The sequence below is a fragment of the Nanorana parkeri genome, unplaced genomic scaffold (genome assembly GCF_000935625.1).
Source record: "Nanorana parkeri isolate BGI_ZX_2015 unplaced genomic scaffold, ASM93562v1 scaffold743, whole genome shotgun sequence".
Classification (NCBI taxonomy): Eukaryota; Metazoa; Chordata; class Amphibia; order Anura; family Dicroglossidae; genus Nanorana; species Nanorana parkeri.
Window position 1 is genome coordinate 520,005 of NW_017307011.1, and position 24,118 is coordinate 544,122.

Sequence of the window (24,118 nt, forward strand, 5' to 3'; positions counted from 1 at the left end):
AGGGTTCAATGGAGACAAGAAGACTCATATATTTAGACGGCAATCTTTGTTATACGGTACAACTCTCGCCCTTTGTAAATGATGATTGGGAGGGGGCATATGAATGTAAAAGAGATGAGGTACATGAGGCTGACATCCAAAATAATATGTAATATTACTAATAAATAACAAGCTGCTGGTGTCTTTCCGTGTGTTTCATTTGTATTTCGAACTTGGAAGCCATTGTTCTGTCCTCGCTGTAGGTTGCCCTATGGCCCGTATATAGCTCGCATTGCAGCTAAACTCTCCTATTCTGCAATAAGTCAGGCTGAGTGTAATCTTAATGCTTTATTAGCAGGGTGGGGTGAAACTGGTAAAGAAGAACATGTAAAAATACAATCAATAAATGAAACATGTAAATATAATGTCAGCTTACAAATACAAAACAAGTCCATCCATACCACTGATGCCACCTAAAGGGAATTTGGACGCTTTCTTCCAGACTCATGCTTAGGATGGCAGTGGATTCTCTTCTCCATTTTAAAATGGAGGCTGAATTCCCAGAATGCTCCTTTCCTTCGCTTCCAGCTCCAGCAGTCCTGACGTTCCAGGAGATCTCCCTCTGACCGGAAGTTCCTGTATAAGGGTAAGTATCGGAGCATTTGGGTGAGTACGAGTACTCACCCAAATACTTGGTATCGGTACCGATACTAGTATCTGTGAATCCCTACTTCTCAGTCTAGGGTTGGGATTTTGTTGTTCCTTTTGTATCAGAAAATTAAAAATGCTTTGGAAGATCTTTCATAACACTTCAAAAAGCAGAACAATAAGGAATAAGGCTGTAAGGGTTAACTCCATGCCATGGACGCACTAAAGCCTTTGAGCACCACATCAAAGTTTATAGACAGTAACCCTGCTGAATCCTTTCCTGAACAGGATTGACTGTTCTACCTTTGTCTATAAACTATTGCCGAGTCCTATTGTCCTTTTGGGAATGACATGAGACTAGTGTTGCTTTGGACACATAGAAAACAGTGCATGCTGACATCAAAGCTTTTCCAGTGTCCATAGTAGCAGGATGCTTTATTATGTTGGCCATGCATAAATTTGCCTGGCTCGAAGCTATTTGGTCGGGAAGTCAGCTTCCTGGCCAAACAGCATGTAGCCGACATCCCGGCCAAGCAGCATGGAGATTGCCAATCAGAAAGCCGGGCAACGAGTCCTTAAACTGGTTTCTTGATTGGTCGGGAAGTTGGCTCCATCTTCCCTTGCGGCACTGCCAGTCAGATGAAATCTCCCTCTGACCAGAAGTTCCAGTATCGGGGGTAGGTACAGGAGTATTTGGGCGAGTACGAGTACTCGCCCAAATACTCGGTATGGGCACCGATACCAATACTAGTATCGGTGCATCCCTAGTGGTAATGTAGAGGTGCAGTGATGTGTGTGCACATTTCATGACTCACAGGATTGCAGGCTCACAGGATTAGGCCTGAAGCCTAAACATTCAAAATGTTCTCCACAGGAAACTCAGTCTGATTTTGGGCACAGATGTAAAGTAGACTTAGCTGCCCCCCTCCCTGTTATTCATTGTAACACGATCAGTAAACACCAGCTCTGCCTTTTCACTGAATACACTGTCCAGGGGGGGTTGCCACTATAAATACTAATGAATAGGAGGTGGGGGGTGGAGAGGTCACTTGCACTATACACACTTTACTTGCAAAGCACAATTGCAGCCATTTCCATGAGGAGATAAATAGGAAAGCTAACAAAAAATGTACGTTTTTGTGTTCCTATACAGCGACTGCATATGTCTGCTTCATGTGTACTTTGCTGGCATATGTTTTTTTTTAAATACCTCTGCAAAGGTGGAAATGGGCTTTGCAAAGTGGACCTTTACCCCCCTTTTACTAAAAATCACAGCAGCATGCAGCTCTGCATGCTGATTTCAAATCATCTTACATTCATTAGTTTAAAAAAATTGTTTTTCATTTACTTACAAATAGAGTTCATTCAATTCTGGCACACATGATGTAAGTGCCAAAGCATTGCACCCTGGGAAGGTTACATCAGCAGAGCATTGCTTGGAAATCTCATCTGTAACCTCAGGGAAAGGCATTTTCCTCCCCTGAGATGATGTCCATGGTCACATGCCCTAGTCACATGTGCCAGAGTTCAAGGAAGTAAATGGAGATCTAGTAATCTGCCCTTGGTAAACATGGCCACTGCCAGAATACGGGAAAGAAAAGAGAAATAAGGCATACAAAGAATACAAAGCCGGCAATTATCTAGAAGTATGTGTTTGTCATTACTAAGCATTTCTGAAGGTGCGTTTGTGGTTATTTTAAAGATATGGATAAAGTTCCGCTTCAAGGACAGGTAAGTATGAACATTTTGGTTAATAAGGTTTTATAGGACAACAACGGCCTAAAATGTATTTGGTAATTTGCATTTAAAGTGGAGAATTAAATGAAGCCTTTTATTGGCTAAGTAATTAAAACTGCAAGTTTGAAGACGGCTCTATTTTCTTCATGCATGGTATAGTCAGGCAGTGACGGTGATCAGCAGATCCAAAATACAAGCAGCTAAAATGGTACAAAGCTTAAAGGAGAACTATGAGAAACTCACTCATCCTCATAGTTCTAGCCGACCTGTGACCATGAACACATACCGTCGCTCGCTCACTTCTCGATCCTGTCCCTGCAGAGAGCCTTGACTGTCACTGACGGCTCCCTGCAGGGATTCCCCCCCTTCCCCTGTCCGATCCTCCAGCGCTGACAGGCAGAATGGACGGGGGAGGGGGCAGGTACAGCTGGCTCTGCCTCTAGATAGGCAGAGCCAGCTGTCACTCACGCAGCTGGGTGGATCCGGACAGTAATGTCGGGATCCATCCCGGCTGCGGCGTCTCAGTATGCTCGCGGTATACTGAGCTTAGGGTGACGGGAGGACGCTAGTTTGTGTCCTCCCGTTACCCGTAGGAGAACTATGGGGAAAAGCCTTAACCCCATAGTTCTCCTTTAAAGTAGTATTAAACTCACAAACGTTTTTGAAAATAATGAAACCAAATCAAACAAATAGACATTGCCCAGCAAAGTATTTCTTTACATTTTTGGCAAACCCTTATAGTCCTCATGATTCCCAACTCTCTCAGCTCTGCTTCTCCAAACTTCCTGTTTAGTACAAGATCATGAGGGACAGAGCAGTCTCCGGCAGCTGTCCATCTAATAGCTTGGAGAAAGGAGGAACCATAATGAGCGAAGCGCGCTTTCATTATCGATTCCTCACAGGCGTAGTGCATTTGGTACAGGGCCGGCCTTAGGCCTTTAGGCGCCCTGTGCGAGAAAGCTTTACAGCGCCCCTCAGTGACCACACCCCTCAATGGCCACACCCCCAGTAACCACACCCATTTATCACCCATATTTTTGGTAAAATATAAAAAGACGGGGTCACGTCGGGTAAATAGACACCATGGTATCACTCTGCCTATGACAGGAGCTGGCGCTATAGAGGAAACATTGGCTTAATGGAGAACTATGGGGTTAGGGCTTTCCCCCATAGTTCTCCTTAGGGTAACGGTAGGACACAAACTAGCGTCCTCCCGTCACCCTAAGCTCAGTATACTGCGAGCTACAGCTCGCGGTATACTGAGACGCCGCAGCTGAAACGGATCCCGACAATTCTGTCTGGATCCGCCCAGCTGCGTGAGTGACAGCTGGCTCTGCCTATCTAGAGGCAGAGCCAGCTGTACACGCCCCCTCCCCCGTCCGTTCCGCCAGTCAGCGCTGGAGGATCAGAGCAAGGAGGGGGGAATCCAGTCCCTCCCCTGTCACGGCTCTCTGCCGTGACAGGATCGAGAAGTGAGCGAACGCCGGTATGTGTTCGCTCACCTCCCGATCTACTGAGCCGACCTGTGACAGTCTCATTGTCACAGGTCGGCTAGAACTATGAGGATGAGTGAAAAGCACTCACCCCATAGTTTTCCTTTAAGCGGCTCTGCTCCCTGCGCTACCGCCTCGCTTCCTCTAGCGCTGGCACCGCTGATTCTCTCCCGCGGCTCTTCAAGTTCCCCCTTATGCCACCACCGGCCCTGGGAATGGTCACACCTAGGTCTTATTTTAGGGGTAGGTCTTATATTTTAGCAATTCCCAAAAATGGTACTGGCTCTTAATTTCAGGGTAGGTCTTATTTCCTGCATAATGCTGTATTCACATGTAACGTTCTTCTAAGCAAGTCAAACTTAATTAAGCATTTCTCAAGCTCTCATTGCTTCATCTAAACACATAACCAGCAGGTTATGGGCCCAGGCACTAAACAGAACACTGCAAGTCAACAAGAAGTTGTCTCTATTGGTAACTCTTCTTCGCCACAAGTTGTCCTCAGTCTTCCAGAATGAAAGATACCTGGCATCACTCAACCCAGAAGACTGAGTACATAATGTGTGTGTAGGGCATCATAGACCTGCCCCACAAAGGGACATCACTATAGTGCCCTTATTTTACACTCTCCAGGTACAGAGAATGGTGAGCACCACTTTCACCATCAGTGATGCCCAGTGTGGAGAAGAGGACCCCGTGTCATCATGTGACTGACTGACACAAAAGCATAAAATTCAGCCAGTTGAGTCAATTTGGAAGCAGGCGGTAAAGCTTAGAGTTGTGTTTTAACCCTTTTGCTGCCAGTGCCATATCCCTTAAGGCGTGGGCTGCAGGCCCCTGTAAACAGACTCCTGGCGACTATAGCCACTGGGATCAATTAATATGTGAGCCCATCGCACTTCTGACTGGATCAAAAACCCTGAAAAAATGGGTGGGTGCTGCAATGACAGCGGATGCCACCGCAGAACAAATCCAAGTAAAGAAAGGTCACTAGCACTGCAGCATGAATTCTAGTCAACATTTAATGACTGCTATATAGTGTGACGTCATCACAGGCAACGTTTCGGAACTGCATGGTCCCTTTCTCAGGCAAAACAGAGAGTTCTTCCACCATCTCGCCCCTCCATGTACCTGAATTCTCCTGCAGAGTGTTGTCAATTTTTTAATCTGGTGCCACAGTGGCTGACGGGACGTGTAGCCTCTCCATTTACAGATCCCATAGAAATATCTGTAAATGAATGATGGGACTGTACAGCCTTATCATCCACTCACAGATGCTTCCACAGGATCTGTGACTAGAGACACTACAAGACCCATCAACCACTACGGCAGATTTGTAGTTCTCAATGGAGTACAAGTGCGGTGACCTCACCGCACTTGTAGTCTATTCATTCTTCCTCCCGTCCATGTTACTGAATGTCCATACTGAAGTTTAGACATGGACGAATGGACAGTCTGCAGGCGCCAGAGCATTGCACCCATAATCCACTGATCACGATTGCAATGCTGTACTGGCTCCAATGCAAAAAGATCATGAATGCAAATGTTTTATTTGCTTTCTAAAAGGTGGACTGCACCTTTAACCAGCACAGTAAGTTGAAGGATAGGTAAAATAAAAAAAAAGTTTAGTGCAAAATAAGCAACTTTACTTATATAAATATCTACATAGCATATAAAAGAGGGACATAGAAGAGGAATGAGGCACAATGAGATTTGGTCCAAAAACAGGGACAGTCACTCTAAATAAAGGACAGTTGGGAGCTCTGAAGTGGTATTCTTGTATAAAACACAGGACCCCTTCCGGGGACATAGGGCATTTGTCATCCCTTCTACACTATTAGAAGCCAACAATGTTACACTTTCTTCAACATTGGTGACAGAGAACAGCCGTGTCAACACAAGAACTTTGCATGAGAAGTATCACATGCCACCACCAAGATGGCGGCGGGAGGAGGACATTCCCGTGTTAGGACACTCCCAGCATGCTCCGCGCGATGAGCCACGTCTGTGTGCTGAGCGGATCGCTGTAGAGGAGGTACATGGGGGTGTCTGATAGGGTGGAATGTGCACATTATATGTGCACACCGGACTGGTATACGTACCAGTCCGGTGTGCTCTCTGTATAGTGACATATTGCTGTGTGTGAGGGGAGGAATGGCCCCGAACGTCCCACCATCTGTTGCACACTTATGATGCTGTCTGTGGAGTTCAGGTCATTGTGCACAAAGCCGCGGCTCTGCACAATAATAAACTGTATATAGGGGTCCTCTCAATGCAGGGGGTGGAGGGGGTCCTGTCCTGAAAGTATTCTAACCTGAGGCTGCTGTGTGATCTGTGCAGGTGTCAGGCTGGGCTGACAGGACACAATTGGACAGATGTTGGAGGACACGGATCTCCCTGCGGTGACAAGCGTGGACGCAGTTTGGGTAAGTTGGTAGAGTAACAATAGTGGCCGGCTGGAATTTCAGATCGGTTACAGATATGTTGACCTGTATTAAAAAGATGTTCTAGATCCCCATATGGTGAGCATCAGAAAAGGCGTCCTTGTCAAATAAATGTTCATTGTGTTTCCGGCTGCTAAGGGACCAGACTAGCTAGTGGTGCTAAAAATGCCCCTGGGCTGACGGTGAATAGGAGTTCAAAATAGCCCCAGGCTGGTGGTAAGTAGAAGTAAAAAATGCGCCAGGGTAGGTGGCCAGTACAGATGTGCATGGCCTTTGTGCAAACTGAGTTCGCTCAAGCACGTGCAAAACTGTCAGTCACACACCCACCTACCTCTCCCCCAGGCAAATCATCTGCCCCTTTGTTACGTGTAGTTGGGCAAGGAATCAGCCACTGCTGATTGGTTAGGGAGGGGAGTGTGACTGAGCCCACACATATCCCTATTGTTCAGTAAGGCTAAAAAATGCGCCAGAGTTGATGGTCGGTAGGAGTATAAAATACCCCAGGGTTGATGGTCGGTAGGAGTATAAAATGCCCCAGGGTTGGTGGTCCGTAGGAGTATAAAATACCCCAGGGTTGGTGGTCAGTAGAAGTAAAAAATACCCCAGGGTTGGTGGTCAGTAGAAGTAAAAAATACCCCAGGGTTGCTGGTCCGTAGGAGTATAAAGTGCCCCAGGGTTGGTGGTCAGTAGGAGTAAATAAATACCCCAGGGTTGGTTGTCAGTAGGAGTAAAAAATACCCCAGGGTTAGTGGTCCGTAGGAGTATAAAATACCCCAGGGTTGGTGGTCCGTAGGAGTATAAAATACCCCAGGGTTGGTGGTCCGTAGGAGTATAAAATACCCCAGGGTTGGTGGCCCGTAGGAGTATAAAATACCCCAGGGTTGGTGGTCAATAGAAGTAAAAAATACCCCAGGGTTGGTGGTCCGTAGGAGTATAAAATACCCCAGGGTTGGTGGTCCGTAGGAGTATAAAATACCCCAGGGTTGGTGGTCAGTAGGAGTATAAAATACCCCAGGGTTGGTGGTCCGTAGGAGTAAAAAATGCCCCAGGGTTGGTGGGCAGTAGGAGTAAAAAATGCCCCAGGGTTGGTGGGCAGTAGGAGTAAAAAATGCCCCAGGTTGGTGGTCAGTAGGAGTAAGAAATGCCATTGTGTCATTGGGAGACGCCTCAGGGTTTGTGGAAATTCCCCAGCACCATTGAGTACTAAGAGGAATAGCGCCTCCATTGTTGGTGTCTGTGGGACAAATAGTGTCCTGTCATTGGTGTTACTGGGATTAGGAGAGTCGTAGCATTGGTATCAAGTGGCCACATACCTTTGTATACACTCACCCGCCACCTTTTGCATGCAGCTGTCAAAATGACAGCCAGGACTTGCTGAGCAATGCAGCCACAGCTGTCACCAATGGAGCTTCTGAACGCTGTATGTAAACACTATTTGGATGTGCTATGAAGAGATACAACTTTATAACATTGTACACTGTATTTCCTCTGCTCCATTCATCTCCTCTTTGCTCCAGCTGTTGTGGGACTACAAGTCCCACAAGGCATTGCAAGATTTTGACAGGCATTACTCCCAGAGGCAGAGGGATGATGGGATTTGTGGTTCAACTACAGTCGGAGTGGCAAGGTTGTCTACCTCTGTTGTAGGGCCCTCTTGACCATGTTTTGTAACTACTGTCTCTATTATGTAAAGTGCTGCACAAACTTTTGGCGCTTTATAAATCCCGTATACTAGTAATAAATGACAGCTTTTCAGTCATACAAGGGAGGTAATAATGTGAATGGATTTTCTGACCTGTATGTCATAGACTTTATCTTGTATTTTATGTTTTTCAGGTTCATTTTGCCCCTAGACATTATAATGCCACTAAGTCCTGGTGCGGCTGACATGATGGGTTTACCTTGCTGGGCCGTACTATGGAAAGTACTCTTCACGTTGGGGCTGGTCCTCTTCTATTACTGTTTCTCCATCGGGATCACCTTCTACAACAAATGGCTGCTTAAGGTGAAGAATGGATTCTCAGAGAAAGTTAAGGCAGGGCTCCAGCAATAACAGATGGCTTGAAACTGGTTTTAGTGAGGAAGGGTTTGGTTCCCTGCAAGTGCTTTTTGGTATCTAGGACCCCTGAGGGATTTCTCAACCCACCCTTGGCATGGGGAGATTGGATTTTTAGCTGAGCTACACTATATTGCCAAAAGTATTGGGACGCCTGCCTTTACACACACATGAACTTTAATGACATCCCAGTCTTAGTCCGTAGGGTTCAATATTGAGTTGGCCTGCACTTTGCCGCTATAACAGCTTCAACTCTTCTGGGAAGGCGTCCACAAGGTTTAGGAGTGTCTATGGGAATGTTTGACCATTCTTCCAGAAGCACATTTGTGAGGTCAGGTACTGATGTTGGAGGAGAAGGCCGGGCTCGCAGTCTCCGCTCTAATTCACCCCAAAGGTGTTCTATCGGGTTGAGGTCAGGACTCTGAGCAGGCCAGTCAAGTTCCTCCACCCCAAACTCGCTCACCCATGTCTTTATGGACTTTGCTTTGTGCACTGGTGCGCAGTCATGTTGGAACAGGAAGGGGCCATCCCCAAACTGTTCGCACAAAGTTGGGAGCATGAAATTGTGCAAAATGTCTTTGTGTGCTGATGCCTTAAGAGTTCCCTTCACTGGAACAAAGGGGCCAAGCCCAACCCCTGAAAAACAACCACACACTCTAATCCTCCCTCCACCAAACTTTACACTTTGCACAATGCAGTCAGGCAAGAACTGTTCTCCTGGCAACCGCCAAACCCAGACACGTCCACCGAATTGCCAGAGAGAGAAGCGTGATTCGTCACTCCAGAGAACACGTCTCCACTTCTCTAGAGTCTATTGGTGGCGTGCTTTACAGCACTGCAACCGACTCTTTGCATTGCACTTGGTGATGTAAGGTTTGGGTGCAGCTGCTCGGCCTAGAAACCCATTCCATGAAGCTCTCTACGCACTGTTGTTGTGCCAATCTGAAGGCCACACAAAGTTTGGAGGTCTGTAGCTATTGACTCTGCAGACTGTTGGCGACTTCTGCACACTGTGCACTTCAGCATGCACTGACCCTGTTCTGTCATTTTACGTGATCTACCACTTCGTTGCTGAGTTGCTGTTGTTCCCAGTTGCTTCTACTTTGTTATAATACCACTAACAGATGGCCGTGGAATATTTAGTAGCAAGAAGATTTCACGGATGGACTTATTGCACAGGTGGCAACCTATCACAGTACCACGCTTGTATTCACTGAGCTCCTGAGAGCGACCCATTCTTTCACAAATGTTTGTCTGCATGCCTAGGTGCTTGATTTTATACACCTGTGGCCATGGAGGTGATTGGAACACCTGAATCCAATGATTTGGAGGGGTGTCCCAATACTTTTGGCAATATAGTGTACTCTAATGACCAGCCTGTGTGTTCCTTGCCTATTCTTATAAGGGGCTTTCCCTGTCTATAAGCAGGCTCTGCCTGTGTAGTATGCTCACTGCTTGGGTAGTAAGAGGCATGTGAGCTGTCTGCCATGTTACCTGTAATCTGTTCACATCCCGACCGCCAGGTCCCATCTGGCGGAGATCTGCGACAGTTTTCTGTATTGAAAGCTGCCGCAAACCTTTGTTCATTAGGCGGAGACATGTTTGGAAATGTGTGAGCGGCTATTGTTTTGCTGTGGAGTGTGTTTGTTCTGCACATTTGTTCTGTGTGGATATTTGCCTTTGCTAAGTTCTTTAGTTGTTTCTTTACAAGGTAATGTATTTTTGATTTTTCTTTTTCATGTAATTAGCGTTGTGGCCAGTAGATGGCGCCGAGGAGCATACAAAATAAATCCTTATATCCTTTAGCGCCATCTACTGGCCATACTGTAATATTACATAAAAAAACATTCCACTAAAGTTTAAAAAAAATAAAGGACATTTGTTGCATATTTGCACAGAGCGAACGTTCACAGATATTCGCAGGGCCACTCTTGTTTATAAATTGATCCCAAAGTTTAGCTACCCCCCCCCCAAAATGTATTATTTTGCAAGTTACCAGTGCTTAGATGTGGTGGCTGCATTCATTTTCAGGCTTTTTTGTCCCTTCATTTTTACCTCCCAGTAACACACTTGTCCGAGTGTGACCATGCACACGCACTGTACTGCATCTATGGAGGAGCAGCGTTGTCACTCTTGGACATGACTACAGAACGCCCCCCTTTGCTCTCCATGACTTAGAGCAGAGGTGTTTTGTAGTTGACAGAAGAGAACTAGGAAGGCTGATGATGTTGTTTAAGATTTCAGTCCAGTGCACAGGAAGTGACTGATTTCTGACACAATCAGAAGGTATTTGCAGAAAATGTATTGAGCCAGAAAAAGAGAAAACGAATGCAGCCCCCCAGATCTGAGGACGGGTAAGCTGCAATGTGTTCCAGTTTTGTTCTGTGGTTTAGAGATACTTTAGGGCAGCGTCCTGTTTAATCCCTTAATATTCTGCTTGCAGCGTGCCAAGATTCGCTGACACAGTCCATCGAAATGCTCAGCAGAGCAGCGAGCTATACTTGGAAAGTAGACATATTGTAATTTTCACAGGGGGAGGGAGCAGCTTTCAGTGAGGATGCAGATTATTCTGTTGACTTTTCAGTCAAATGTCTCATTTCCATTTTTTTGTTTAGTTTATTCTAAGCAAAACAACCAGCAAAGCAAATTAGAATGACGTGAACATGACAGGCAGAGATATGAAGTGGAGCCCTTTAAGTTTAACAAAATGCAAAAAATGCTAAAAGTTCAGACGAGTGTTGAAGGGAAATGATAATAGTTTGGACTCTGAGTGGTACCACAATGCCATGCGTTCCAGTGCGGAACGACCGCACTGGAACGCAGTGGCTGGTACCGCAGGGCAATGCCATGCGTTCCGGTGCGGGGGACCACACTGTGAGCAGGGCGCCCATTTAAATGAATGGCACCACCACGCCCCCTTCCTCCCCAGAGCGCGGTGAGGCTTTGCTCATGAGATCCAGTGTGTTCATGGCACAGAACTGCTGTGAACGCATTGGATGGTGTGAACAGGCTGGAGAGTACCTTTAGGCCCCATTCACACTGAGCGATTCGCAAATCGCGCGTTTGTCATTGTGCAAATGCTTGCATTGAGCAAGCTAGAATCGCGGCAAAATCCGCTCCAAAAAGGGTCCTGCTGTAGCGACGCACGACCCGCGACAGCCGCGATATCGCGGGAATTACCGTGCGGTAAATCTCTCAATGTGAACGGGCCTTAGAGATGATATATTCTTAAACTCTTGTATGAGTTTTATCATTATATGTATACGTTCTTTGACTAACAAATATAACAGTGCGCCATTCTTATCGCTCGACACACCAGACCTGAAGTTCCGGTCGCCGGGAAGGTGTTTTCCTTATGACATTTAGCCCTGTTCGGGCAAGCAGGACTAAATGTAGCGTAAGGAAGTCGCTGCTCGTTTTGTACAAGTGATCTGGGCAGCTGTACAGTAGAAGCCTGCTTGTTCCCCACTCCACTTCCCCACCGTGGTTTTCGGACCCCAGAAGAGCAGGGGGACCCAGGACCACAGCAAATGACTTCAGGATGGAGAGCAGGGAGCAGACTCTCCAATCTTCTGTGTGATCAGTGAGACAGGAGCGCTGTACTCGCAGTGCAGCTGCCACAAGCTGGGTTGCACATAAGAGTGACCACAATGCTGTGCTTGATCTTCTGTGTTGGAGGGCAAGCTCCATAAAGAGAACCTGTCATCTCCAAACGCTATCACATATGGGCTTGTTGACCATGCAGACCAATGAGAAGCGCTTCTAAAATACGATTATGGTTAAAATTATTTTTTAGTAGCAGGACAAATAGATTGCGGGGCCCAAGTAGATTGGGCCCCGCTTTAGTCCTTGGACAAGTCGTTTTTTTGATAAATTTCCACTCTGCTGCAAATAAGGATTTTACACGACTAAGGATTCCCAATTGACGATGAGACTGAACAGTAGAGCAGTTTCTGACTGAAACTTTCAATTCAGCCATATGATAATGGAAGAGTTATTGTTGCTGACTGGTTGAACTATGTAATTAGTAGACCTCCTTTAGAATTGCACCAGCATAGATACAAATGGGAATGTAATAAGGAGACTAGAATTCCCCCTAATACCTATAAAGGAGAATGCAGCATATTTTCTATGGGCCCTGTTCACACCATGCATGTGCACTGGAGTGTGCTGTGTAACAATGCAGCATTTTTATGCAATGCACTATGTTGCATGTCAGTGTGCTGCAGCATGTTACATAGAGGTGAATGAAAAGTCATTTTCTCACATTTCAAAAAAGTAAAAAAGCAAACACACCGTGTGATGCGTTGTAACGCATTGCCCCACCCTGTACAACACACAACAGTGCACATGCGTTATATGGAGCACAATGCAGGTGGGCCAGCTTGAACAAGCCCTTACAGCTAATGAAGGTACTGTATAAATGTAATAATTCCTTTAGCCCGGAGTTCAGCCGTGATCCTGATGGTCCGCTCTTTGTACCATAATCTGTGTTTAAAATGCATCTCAAGCAGATTCCCCAGACTGTCACTGTGTTCAGGACTACAGCCTCTTGTTCTGCAGTCTTGTACATGTACAACTTCTCTCTGACATCTGCCGAGGTGATGCTCAGAACCCGGGAAATTGCTGACTTCTGCCTTGCAGCACTGGAGTCCCCGGTTAAAATCCTAGTTAGGATACTATCTGCATGGAGTTTGTATGTTCTCCGCATGCTTGTGTGGGTTTCCTCCGGGTACTATGGTTTCCTCCCACACTCCAAAGACATGCTAGAAGGGTAATTGGCTCCTGTCTATATTGGCCCTGTATGTATGCGTGTGAGATGGGGACCTTAGATTGTAAGCTCCTCGAGGGCAGGGACTGATGTGAATGTGTAATGCACTGTGTAAATTGGGCGGCTGTATAAATACCTGTAATAATAAATAATAACTATATATACTTTAGGGATGTAATGAGCCTGCAACCTGCTGCAAAGCTGAATGAGCGCATGGACATTAGTCGCTCAGCAGGCAGCCTGACTCACCAATGTAGATGCAGCATTTTCATGTTTGACTTGAGGATTGTATGAAACAGAAAGTCTATTATCATTAACACTTTCTTTCCTCTGTTTCCTCTTCTTTGTTGCAGAAGTTTCACTTTCCTCTGTTTATGACTCTTGTGCATCTGCTGATGATTTTCATTATGTCAGCAGTAAGTCGGGCACTGATGACATGCTATAGCGGCCGTGCGCGTGTTATCCTACCGTGGTCAGACTACCTAAAAAAAGTGGCCCCTACAGGTACAGACAACATTGTGTTCTCCTTATACTAACGTATATTATAGACTTTGGTGAATAGACATTCAGACCTTGTACCTGCCCTTTGGATCTGCATTCATAACCTTATCCAGCGTTTTACATCCACAGATGTATATGCAGATCTCAGCTTTTCCTGTTACAATTTGTGCCCGGAGTTCTTCTTTAACAACTGACTCCATTTTAAGACTATGTTTTATGGTACATCCTTTTCAGGGTGTAACATGAAGCAGGGTCACCTCCCTTGCCCCTCACCCCCAAATTACCAGAATCCCAGGATTCTTCTCCCTGCAGGATCTTGTATATATTTCAAATTGGCAGCTATTCACTGATCTGCTCTCAGGACCTGTAAATGAATGGAGCCTCAGCGGCAGAAGGACCCCTAGTCCTCAATCGAGTACAAGTGCGATGATGCCACCACACTTGTAGTCCATTGACACTTCCTCCCATCCTGTAACTGAAAGTCCCTACCTCTGTATGGATAGGGACTGGGAGGGAGAGTCTGTAGGAGCCTGAAGGTCGCTCCTGTGATCCACTGATTACAGTTGCAATGATTTGCAGGCTCCAATGCAAAACAATAACAAATGCACATTTTTACTTTTATTGATGGGTGCGCATTTATTCATTTTTGCAAAACTGCTTCTATTTTTCCTATACTATTGGGAGAGTAAAATATCCCAATAGTATAGGACATCACAAACCTCTGATTGCTCAGCTCACAGCTTCTCCCTGCAGAGAGCGGACTGTCAGTCACCACTCCCCACAGGGATTCCTCCCTCCTCTCTGTTCCTCCAGTGCTAATTAGAGGGACAGGCAGGGGAGGGGGCGGGCACAGCTGGCTGTGGCTCTAGAGAGGCAGAGCCAGCTGTCAAAATTGTCAGGATCCTTCCCGACTGCAGCATGGCTCTGCGCTGTCAGCACATAGCGGGCTTTATGCCCGCTATATTGTGACACATTAGTAAATATTAGGGATGCTCTGATACCGATACTAGTATTGGTGCTGATACGAGTATTTGGGAGAGTACTCTGATACCAAAACTTCCGCTCAGAGGGAGATTTCCTCTGACCGGGATTGCCGTGAGGGAACATGGAGCCAGCTTCCCGGTCAATCAGGAAGCCGGGCGGTGGGTAATGACTCGCTGCCCGGCTTCTTGATTGGCCGAAATGGCGGTTCCATGCTGTTTGGCTGGCTCCATGCTGATTGGCTGGGAAGCCAATCAGCATCGAACCGACCAAACATCATGGAGCCGGATTCCCTGGCAATCAAAAAGACAGGCAGTGGGTAATGACACGCTGCCCGGCTTCCAGATTGGGCAGGCAGCCTGCTCCATGCTAGCGAAAGTACCGGTATCAGTACTCGGTATTGGCAAGTACCGAAAGATCAATGTCGCTACTCGTAGTGGATACAGAAAAACCGGTATCGGTGCAGCCGTAGTAAATATACTCCTGTGACCAATAGAGAGCTAAAGCCAAAAAAAGTTTTGGCTGTAGTGCTCTTTAAATTGGGCCTGCCCTCTCTATCATCACGATTCTCCATATTGATTTTTCTATGTGATGGAAGTGGGCCAGACCAACCTTGACTTATAGCGGAATGTGTAAGATTCTCCTTTGGAGTCAGAAGCCCATATCTCTAACTATTGATTGCACAGACTTACAGTTTCCACTGCAGTCATTGGTGTATTTTATATTAACCTGAAGTCCACAGCAGCCAAAGTGCAATAGCTGGGATACATTTTTGAATGCAGTATTTGTGGTGCATCCTCGCCAGGTTTGGAGGAGAGTCTCATATTGGACAGAAATGTCACCAGCACTGATGTCTGTTGTGTAAATTGGGAATAGGTTTGGTGTGTAAACAACATTCCTGCCCCATACTTGCTGGCAGGTGTCAGCAGAATACTGAACAGGTATGTGAATTATAAGAATGTAATGGTTTTCTCGGAAGGTAAGGACAGGAAGTGAATGTTAGTCATGGGGAGGAGGAGGTGGTATATTGATTCCTAAGTTAGAAAATGAATATATCAAGCACTTCAGTACTAGCATGTTACACCCTCTTCATCACTAGACTAGTTTTCAGTTTTCAGCGCTGTGCAAGTTTGGCTGAGAATTCCTCCCTCACTCAACACTAACAAAATTAATTCATTTTTATAACAAATAGTTCTTTTATTGGTATTTAATAGCCGCTTTTTAAAAATTGTTTGCTATGTAAGACTCTAAAAAGACCCAAACATTTAGAAAAAAGCCTGTTTCTCTTACTTTCGTTTAGAAATCCTAGCAAATAAAAATAGGAAAATCCCCGAGATTTTATAATGTATAATGTTTGCCTTAGGAAGGAACCACTTGGTTCCGAATCATCACTATAAATGTGACACGATTCCAGTCAATAAAGGGATTGACTCTGCATCAAGTTGGAGTGCGAGCGACCATCTATCGATTTTGTACTTTTTAGAATGTAGACACGTCAAGGTCATCTGATTTTTTTTTTTTTTTGCTGCAGTATTTAGGAAATGAAGAAACATGCCGGTATCGAGGGGATTTAAACATGGAGCTTGTAAATAGTGCACAAGATATAATAAATGTACAGGTCATACACAGTAGGAGGAAGGAGTGAAGGGGTTAATGTACAGGTCACATACAGTGGGAGGATGGAGAGGAAGGGGTTTATGTATAGATGTGCAGGATAAGGGAGGTGAAAGGGTTAATGTACAGGCGAGAGCATAGATTGCAGATATTATAGGGGTTGGGGGTTACAGAGTTAAAATTGTTTGAGACTATAATCTCAATACAAATTAGTAAACTGAACATGAGATTGTAGTCCATCACAGAAGCGAGCTTGGAAAGGTGGCTACTTTACAACACACACAGGGACCATGGGGAACAATAGAAGCCACCCTCCAGAAGGAAGGACAGTGTCAGCACCAATTCAGAGATGATTTGAGGATCTACAGCCGAGTGATACACAAATAAGATCCATTTTTGTTAATAGGAGTTAAATCTTAAAAATACATTCAAGTACCCTGGGTTTAGAGTGGCTTTAAGTGGAAGATGCCACTTCCTCTTGGCAGTGTTGGCTGCCACTTCCTCTTGGCAGTGTTGGCTTGCATATTGCAGAACTGTAACTCTTGTTTTTCTATATGCAGCTTTGGCCACTGCCCTGGACATTGGGCTTTCCAACTGGAGCTTCCTGTACATCACTGTGTCACTGTGAGTTGGACAAGGCCTACATCATTGATGGAAGAGGAGAAGAACTATGCTTCTACAATCACTATCATGTTTTTTTTCTGTTACCACCAGGTACACCATGACAAAGTCCTCCGCTGTCCTCTTCATCCTCTTCTTCTCCCTCGTCTTCAAGTTGGAGGAGCTGGTGAGTCATGGAAGGCATGTGCGGGGTGGAGAGGGAGTGAACGGGAATCTTTTGGGTTCCCTTCTTTTATATATGACAGCTAAATTACCTATACTTATAATGGTGTATGATTGATGATTTACAGATGTGATCGTGTAAATATTTCATAACCGATCATCTGCCTGGAACAGCTGATCGGTCTCAAATGTCACTTCTATCGGACTTTGTGAGTGCCGCAGAGGGGAAGGGGGGGGGGTTCACAAACCGTAAACTGCAGGAGTGTCACAATCGGCCACTGAGCACCGCAGATATATATTTTATATCTTTTTTTATACATCTGCGGTGCTGGCTGATTGCAGTTACTGTTTGTGAATCACCCCCCTCTGCGGCACTCACAAAGTCCGATAGAAGTGACATTTGAGAGCGATCAGCTGTTCCAGGCAGATAATCGGTTCTCCTGCACATGCGCAGTGAGCCGATCTGCCCTGGAACGGCCGACAAAAGTGTTGGAGTGCTTGACCTAATGGGCGGTCACACATTCCACTGCTGTGAAACTGGGCAGGATTACGTTGGAATGTGTGACCATGTCACCTTGCCGTAATGGGTGGTCACACATTCCACTGCTGTGAAACTGGGCAGGATTGCGTTGGAATGTGTGACGACGTCACACATTCCAACGTAGTCCCAAACTTTGATAGTACACCGGATCACCCATTAATCCAACAATACAGACTATATATGTAAATTGATACACTTTCTGTGTGACCTGCTCACCATAACCACCATCATTATGAAGTCAGAAGGGTGGAGATAGATTTTCTGGTTGGTTCTTGGGATCTCCCTGATGTACCGGTAGTTGTATGTGTTTTATTTCGGCACTATATCACATTACCTGATGAAAGGACCCAGTCTGGCTCCGAAATGTTTTTTTTGTGTGTGTGATATGATCGATTAAACATCAATAAAGGTGCCTTGATTAAGACTAAAATGTGCTGGTGACTCTCTTCCCACAGTGCACACAGTAACCGGTGTTACCAATCCTGTTTTTTCAGAGACCGGCCCTTATTCTGGTCGTATTACTCATTTCCGGAGGCCTCTTTATGTTCACTTTCAAGTCCACGCAGTTTGACACCAGGGGTTTCGTTTTGGTCCTTGCTGCGTCCTGTCTTGGTGGGATCAGATGGACCCTGACCCAGATCCTCATGCAGAAGGCAGAGCTGGGTAAGTACTGGGTAATGGCTCCTCACTGGTAGATTGATTTTTGTGTAGCAGTTATTATCTTTCTAATACTTCATATGATGTAAGTGCAGCTCTTTGCAACATGATAATGGATAGGCTTTTTATATTGGTTTTGGGTGGCCTTGGGAAGCTTAAATAAGACCTCCAGGTTTTAGAAAAAGTAACTCTTTCAGTGAGGGTTTAAGAGGGAAACAGCAGTGTCCTCTCTTCACCCCCAGAAGAGACAGTCATCCGTACACCAAGGTCCTTTTATTGATGGCGGATAGACATGACATCACAAGTATGAGAGAGAAGCCACAGGCTGCTCTCTTCTCTTATCAGCATGCTCATTATTGGCACATATGTATACAACACACCTGATTGACTTTCAGCCTTGCTCCTAACCTCTTTCCCAGTCTAAAGGTGCCCATACACTGTACGATACTCGTACGAGAATCGCGGGAAATCACGCAAACGTACGATAATCGTACAGTGTATGGGAGGCGTGCAACCGTTTCTACTGTACAATCGCACGTCTTCCATCGAACAAGCAGGCTTGAAAACCCGCTGAGAATCGTACGATTCTGGGCGGGTTAGTGGCCTGCTTGTTCGACAACTGCCGAAAGGGCCGGTGCGCGCAAGCACACACTGCCCGTTTCCAGTGATCGGAAGCCCGCCCCTCACTGCCGTCATCGGAAGCCCCCCCCTCAGCCAGATCGTACGAGCTTTTAATAAGCTTTTAATAAGCTTATGACCATCGCAAGACAAAAGTCTTGAGATGGTCGTAAGGTGCATGGGCACCTTTTAGTGTTGGGCTGATACCAGGTAAAATGCAGCTACAGGTACATACACTGACTGCATTAAAATGCATGTAATGATTTAATAACGAATATAGAGCTGCATTAATATGTCTTTCATAGTTCCCTGGAGTTCAGCTTTATGTTGTGTATGACTTATGGGAAATTAGGCAGTGAATAGCAAACTCACCAGTACATATATATATTTATATCTTATTTTTCCCCCTAGGTTTACAGAATCCCATAGACACTATGTTTCACTTACAACCTCTTATGTTCCTCAGCCTGTTCCCATTGTTTGTTGGCATTGAAGGTGAGAATGAAATCTTTTATGCATCAATTTTGCCATTGTAGCATAACTACTATACTGTCACTGAGTGTAGTTGATGTTGTGTTAGTTTAGTGAAAGTTAAAGCTGGCCACATGCTACAATCTGATTGTATAATCTGCTTTAGATTTACCAACAACTACTGTATGCAGTGCCATGGGCTTTCTGAACAATCCATTTAGTTTATATGCAATCTAGGTTGGCCCTCTCATTACACAGTTGTTGTTAAGTCTAAGGCCTCACATCACATGAGAAAAGGCCGGCACGTACAGCTCCATGCTGCGTGCAGGGCCGCATCGGGCAGCACCCGGGAAGGACAGGTGCTGCGTGTGAATAGTACGCAGCCCCTGTCCTTCTCTATGGGAGTACGCGGCCGTACGCCGCCCTACGCTCACCCGCCCTGCACGTCCGTGATGGCGTCCGTACATGTACGCTGACAGGATGGATGCTGTCTGCGTCCGAGCCGGGACACCCGCACCCGTACGCACCTGCACTTGGGGTCAGCGTAGGGCGGCGTACGGCCGCGCAGTCCCATAGAGAACGACAAGGACTACATACTAAATCACACGCAGCACCTGTCCTTCCAAGGAAGCTGCCCGATATGGCCGTGCACGCAACACGGAGCTGTACATGCCGGCCTTTTCTCATGTGAATGAGGCCTTAAGGAGATTGTGCAGTCATATTGTAATGTGTGCTGCCAGCTTTCTAGTGATTTGCTGACCTGGGATGTTCTTTGTTTGTCTCTCTCTTGCAGGTGTTCATATGTCCACATCGCAACAGTTGTTCCGCTATCATGAAATTCGGGAGCCACTTGTCATTTTGGGAACGCTTGGATTGGGTGGACTTCTGGCTTTTGGACTGGGATATTCTGAGTTCCTACTAGTTTCAAAAACATCCAGTCTCACCCTGTCCATAGCTGGCATTTTTAAGGTAATAATAGGTGTATTTTCCTGTTACATGCAGAATGTGATGGTATTAGAACATCGGACACATTGGAGTCATTCAGTCCTGCACGTTGCAACACACACAATACGTGCTGCGGTTTCATTTCTTTTGAATGGCACCATGCACCTAGTGCATCTAGCTGCCGCAAACACTTGCTGACATATTATTGTGGTCTGCTGTGGTGAAAATGAATGGGCTGCCTTACTTACTACAAAGAATTGCACCGATACTGTTTTTTCGGTATCGAGTACTGGGGCCGTGTGCTCAGATTATCAGGATGTCGGGTGGCGGATCATGACTTGTCACCCGGCTTTCTGATTGCCCGTGAAGTCGGTGTTCTATTGAAAGAACACCGGCTTCACATGCCGAGGCTGCCTGGCTTCCTGACCAATAGGGGTGCCGTCCGGCTTCCTGATTGGTGAGGAAGCCTGGCTGCCTAGCAATGAGTGAAGCCGGCTTCCTAGCCAATCATGAAGCCGGGTGGCAGGTCATGACCCCCTCCCAGCTTCCTGATTGGCTAGAAAGCCGGCATCACTTGTTGCTAGGTAGCGTGGCTTCCTGACCAATCAGGAAGTCAGGACACGAGTCATGACATGCTTCCTGATTGGTTAGGAAGCCAGGCTGCTTACCAACAAGTGAAGCCGGCTTCCTAGCCAATCAGGAAGCTGGGCGGCACATCATGACCCGTCTCCCGGCTTCCTGATTGGCTAGGAAGCCGGCTTCACTTGTTCCTAGGCAGCCTGGCTTCCTGACCAATCAGGAAGCAGGGAGGCGGGTCATTACGTACCACCCAGCTTCCTGATTGGCTAGGAAGCCGGCTTCACTTTTTGCTAGGCAGCCTGGCTTCCTAACCAATCAGAAATCCGGGAGGTGGTCATTATGTGCCGCCCAGCTTCCTGATTGCTTAGTAGCGCAGGACATAAGCATTTGTTTCCTGTGCTCCTCAGCTCCATATAGTGGCCATAATGCTGGATTTTCTGAATGTTACATTTGACAAGAAAATAACTGACTAAAAAGCAAATATACTAAGAACATTCATTTTGTTGTTTCTATTTGCACAGAATGGAGATTCGCAGGGCGAATGGTTCTGAGATTTGTATATAAATAGACAAATATAAAGTAATATATTTGACAGCAGAGAGGCGTATTAGGGATTAAAGTGCGCGTAAAGGTGAAGGGAATTATATGGACATGGTTGTGAGATAAAGTGACCCCAGAACTAGTTGTATATGTCATAAATAAAATATAACACTTTTTTTCTCTGCTGTAGCAAAGCTTAGAGAAATAGTGAGGATCACTCGCAATGCGTTATATCTGTCTTGTTTGGCTTTGCTGATATTTCGGTAATAATTCTCTTCTTGGGTCCCAGTATGGTAACAATTTTCTTATTTGGATCCACAGATTATAAAGTTTAAGATAAAAATGTTCTGCTTATAATAAACCAGCAGCGGGTAGCCTCTTAACTGCTGATTCTTGTCTTATTTTCAGGAGCTCTGTGTACTTCTGTTGGCCACACACCTGCTGGGTGATAAAATGAGCCTTCTTAATTGGCTGGGGTTCGCAGTCTGTATCGCGGGTATTGCTTTGCATGTTGCTCTCAGGACCACACACTCAAAAGGTAAACACGGGCCCAGGTTCTCTTTAAAAGAAGTGCTTAGTCTATTTAATTTTTATTGGATATATAAGACCTTTTTATAGCTTTTAGGAGTGAAAGGGAAGGGGAATATGTGCCGTTGGAGAAGGCGGCAATAAAGTGATCTTGTTGCTTTGTCATGTTTTGTGAAAGCACAGGTTCACTTTAACTACCTGCTGTCCGGCCGTTGTAATTAAATCCGGCTTTGTGAATGCGGGTGGGCGTTTTTAAACGTCCCATCCCGCCCCGCTCGTGCCAGCCGCTAGGCGGCGCGCACGAACGGGAAATCAGCTTTTAATGTAAACAGCCAGCGATGGCTGTTTACTTACGAGCGTTCAGGCATCTGTAGAGACGCCCGATCGCTTGTAATTGCATGCGGGTGTGCGCTCCCTCCGGTGCTGGCGATCCCGGGCTCCGCTCCTCCCGGTGTGAGCCCGGGACCAGCACAGCAGCTCTGCGGCCGGAGATGAAACGGAGCTCAGTAGAAGAGCTCCGTTTGATCTCCTCCTCGGAATGCAGGAAGTGATGTGTATTACATCACTTCTACATTCCTCTGTCACTCTCCGGTACAGAAACCGGAGAGAAACTGGTGAAGCAGGTCTCTGCTTCATCACCTCCTCTGGGGGTCCCTAGGTGATATTAGGGGTCTTAGCAATAAAGTTAAGTGAAAGAAAAAAGTAAAAAAAAAAATTAAAGTTACAAAAAAGAATTTACAAATTAAAAGTCACATATCAAAGCAATAATGAAAAAAAAATTAAAGTCCCCCGCCCCTATATGCACATGCAAACATGCGTCGAATCCGCCTACGTGCGAAAACAACGATTACATCCATTACGCCGCACATGTTACATATCGCCGCAAATCCGAGTGAGAGCAATAAGTCTAGGGCCATTAATCAATGATAACACTAAACCGATGAGCGGTAAAAGCTCTTAAAGCGTCGGCTATGGCCAATTTTGGGTATGGTAGTTTTTTTGCGATTTAGCATGTGCGCGCAATTTTAAAGCTTGACATGTTTGGTGTCTATTTACCCGACGTGACCCGACCTTTTATATTTTACCAAAAAACTGGGTAATAATGTTTTATAACATAACGTAGGGAGAACAGGTTTTTTTTCAAAATTTTCGGTACTTTTTTCATTATATAGTAAAAAAGAAAACCCCGTAGTGGTTGTTAAATACCCCCAAAATAAAGCCCTATCTGTCCCCAATAAAATGGTATAACATTCATTTCAGTACAGCGTTGCATGACGGAATAAATGTCAGTCAAAGTACTGCAGCGCTGAATACTGAAAAATGGCCTGGCCAGGAAGGGGTTATAAACACCTGGTCTTGAAGTGGTTAATACTTTAACTTCCAGAGACAATCTTTAATTTTGCACATACATAGTAAAATGCACATGTCTTTCTTGTCTCCCCCTCCCTCTCTCTCCCTCTCCCCCTCTCTCTCTCTCTCCTCCCCCAAATAACCAATAACGAGAATAGTTGCCAACTATTCTTATAATCAATTATTATCGATTTAATCGATTAGTTGTTGCAGCCCTACTAGCGTTATTCCTCTCACTCTGGCATGCACGGTGATTACTTAATATGTGTTACGCAATTGTTGATATCATGTGCATCACACTCGATGTAAGCATTTGCATTCATATGTACGTGGGGGCAAGGAGCTTTAAAAATGTTTTTTCAGGGTTTTTGTATTTATTTGATTAACCCCTTCGTGACTGACGACGTACAGTGTACGTCGCCAGCATCGGGGCTGTTTAAACAGACACCCGGCAATTTTTAGGAGGGCTGTGAAGCCCCCTGTGTGATGGCCTAGTGCAGGTGACGGGCCTTTAATAAAATATCACGGGTCTTTTAGACCTCTATTGTCACCCCCGCAGCCCCACATTGATATTTGACATTTTGGGAGTGAAGCTCTCACTGTCCTAGCACTGATTTAGGCTCATGTATTGTTCTCTGCTTACCCAGGAGAGGAAATCCACAAGGAACACAGAGTGTCTCTCAGCACAGACATGGAGATGTTACTCAGGGGAGGTGATGATGAGGAGGAAGAGGATGAAGAGACATGACTAATGAACCAAGGAATCAATCATGAGGAACTTTGAGAGATAAAGGGGACCAATAATGTGAATTCCCTCTGGCTCACTGTGGAATGTATGCCAAGAAGAGGAACAATAGGAGCCTTTTCAGCAGGAAAGACTGGGGA

At 45.7% G+C, this 24,118-nt stretch overlaps 1 protein-coding gene across 1 annotated transcript; it reads left to right on the top strand.

The window, feature by feature from the left end:
- The first annotated feature begins 5,839 nt into the window (after positions 1-5,839).
- On the top strand, positions 5,840-24,118 carry SLC35C2 (solute carrier family 35 member C2). The gene is made up of 11 exons (XM_018564305.1): positions 5,840-5,889; positions 6,195-6,280; positions 8,135-8,303; positions 13,479-13,629; positions 16,782-16,845; positions 16,936-17,008; positions 18,040-18,208; positions 19,232-19,315; positions 20,085-20,260; positions 21,764-21,893; positions 23,881-24,118. Exons 3-11 carry the CDS (start codon positions 8,160-8,162, stop codon positions 23,979-23,981), a joined length of 1,092 nt encoding a protein of 363 aa, XP_018419807.1. The 5' UTR covers positions 5,840-5,889; positions 6,195-6,280; positions 8,135-8,159; the 3' UTR covers positions 23,982-24,118.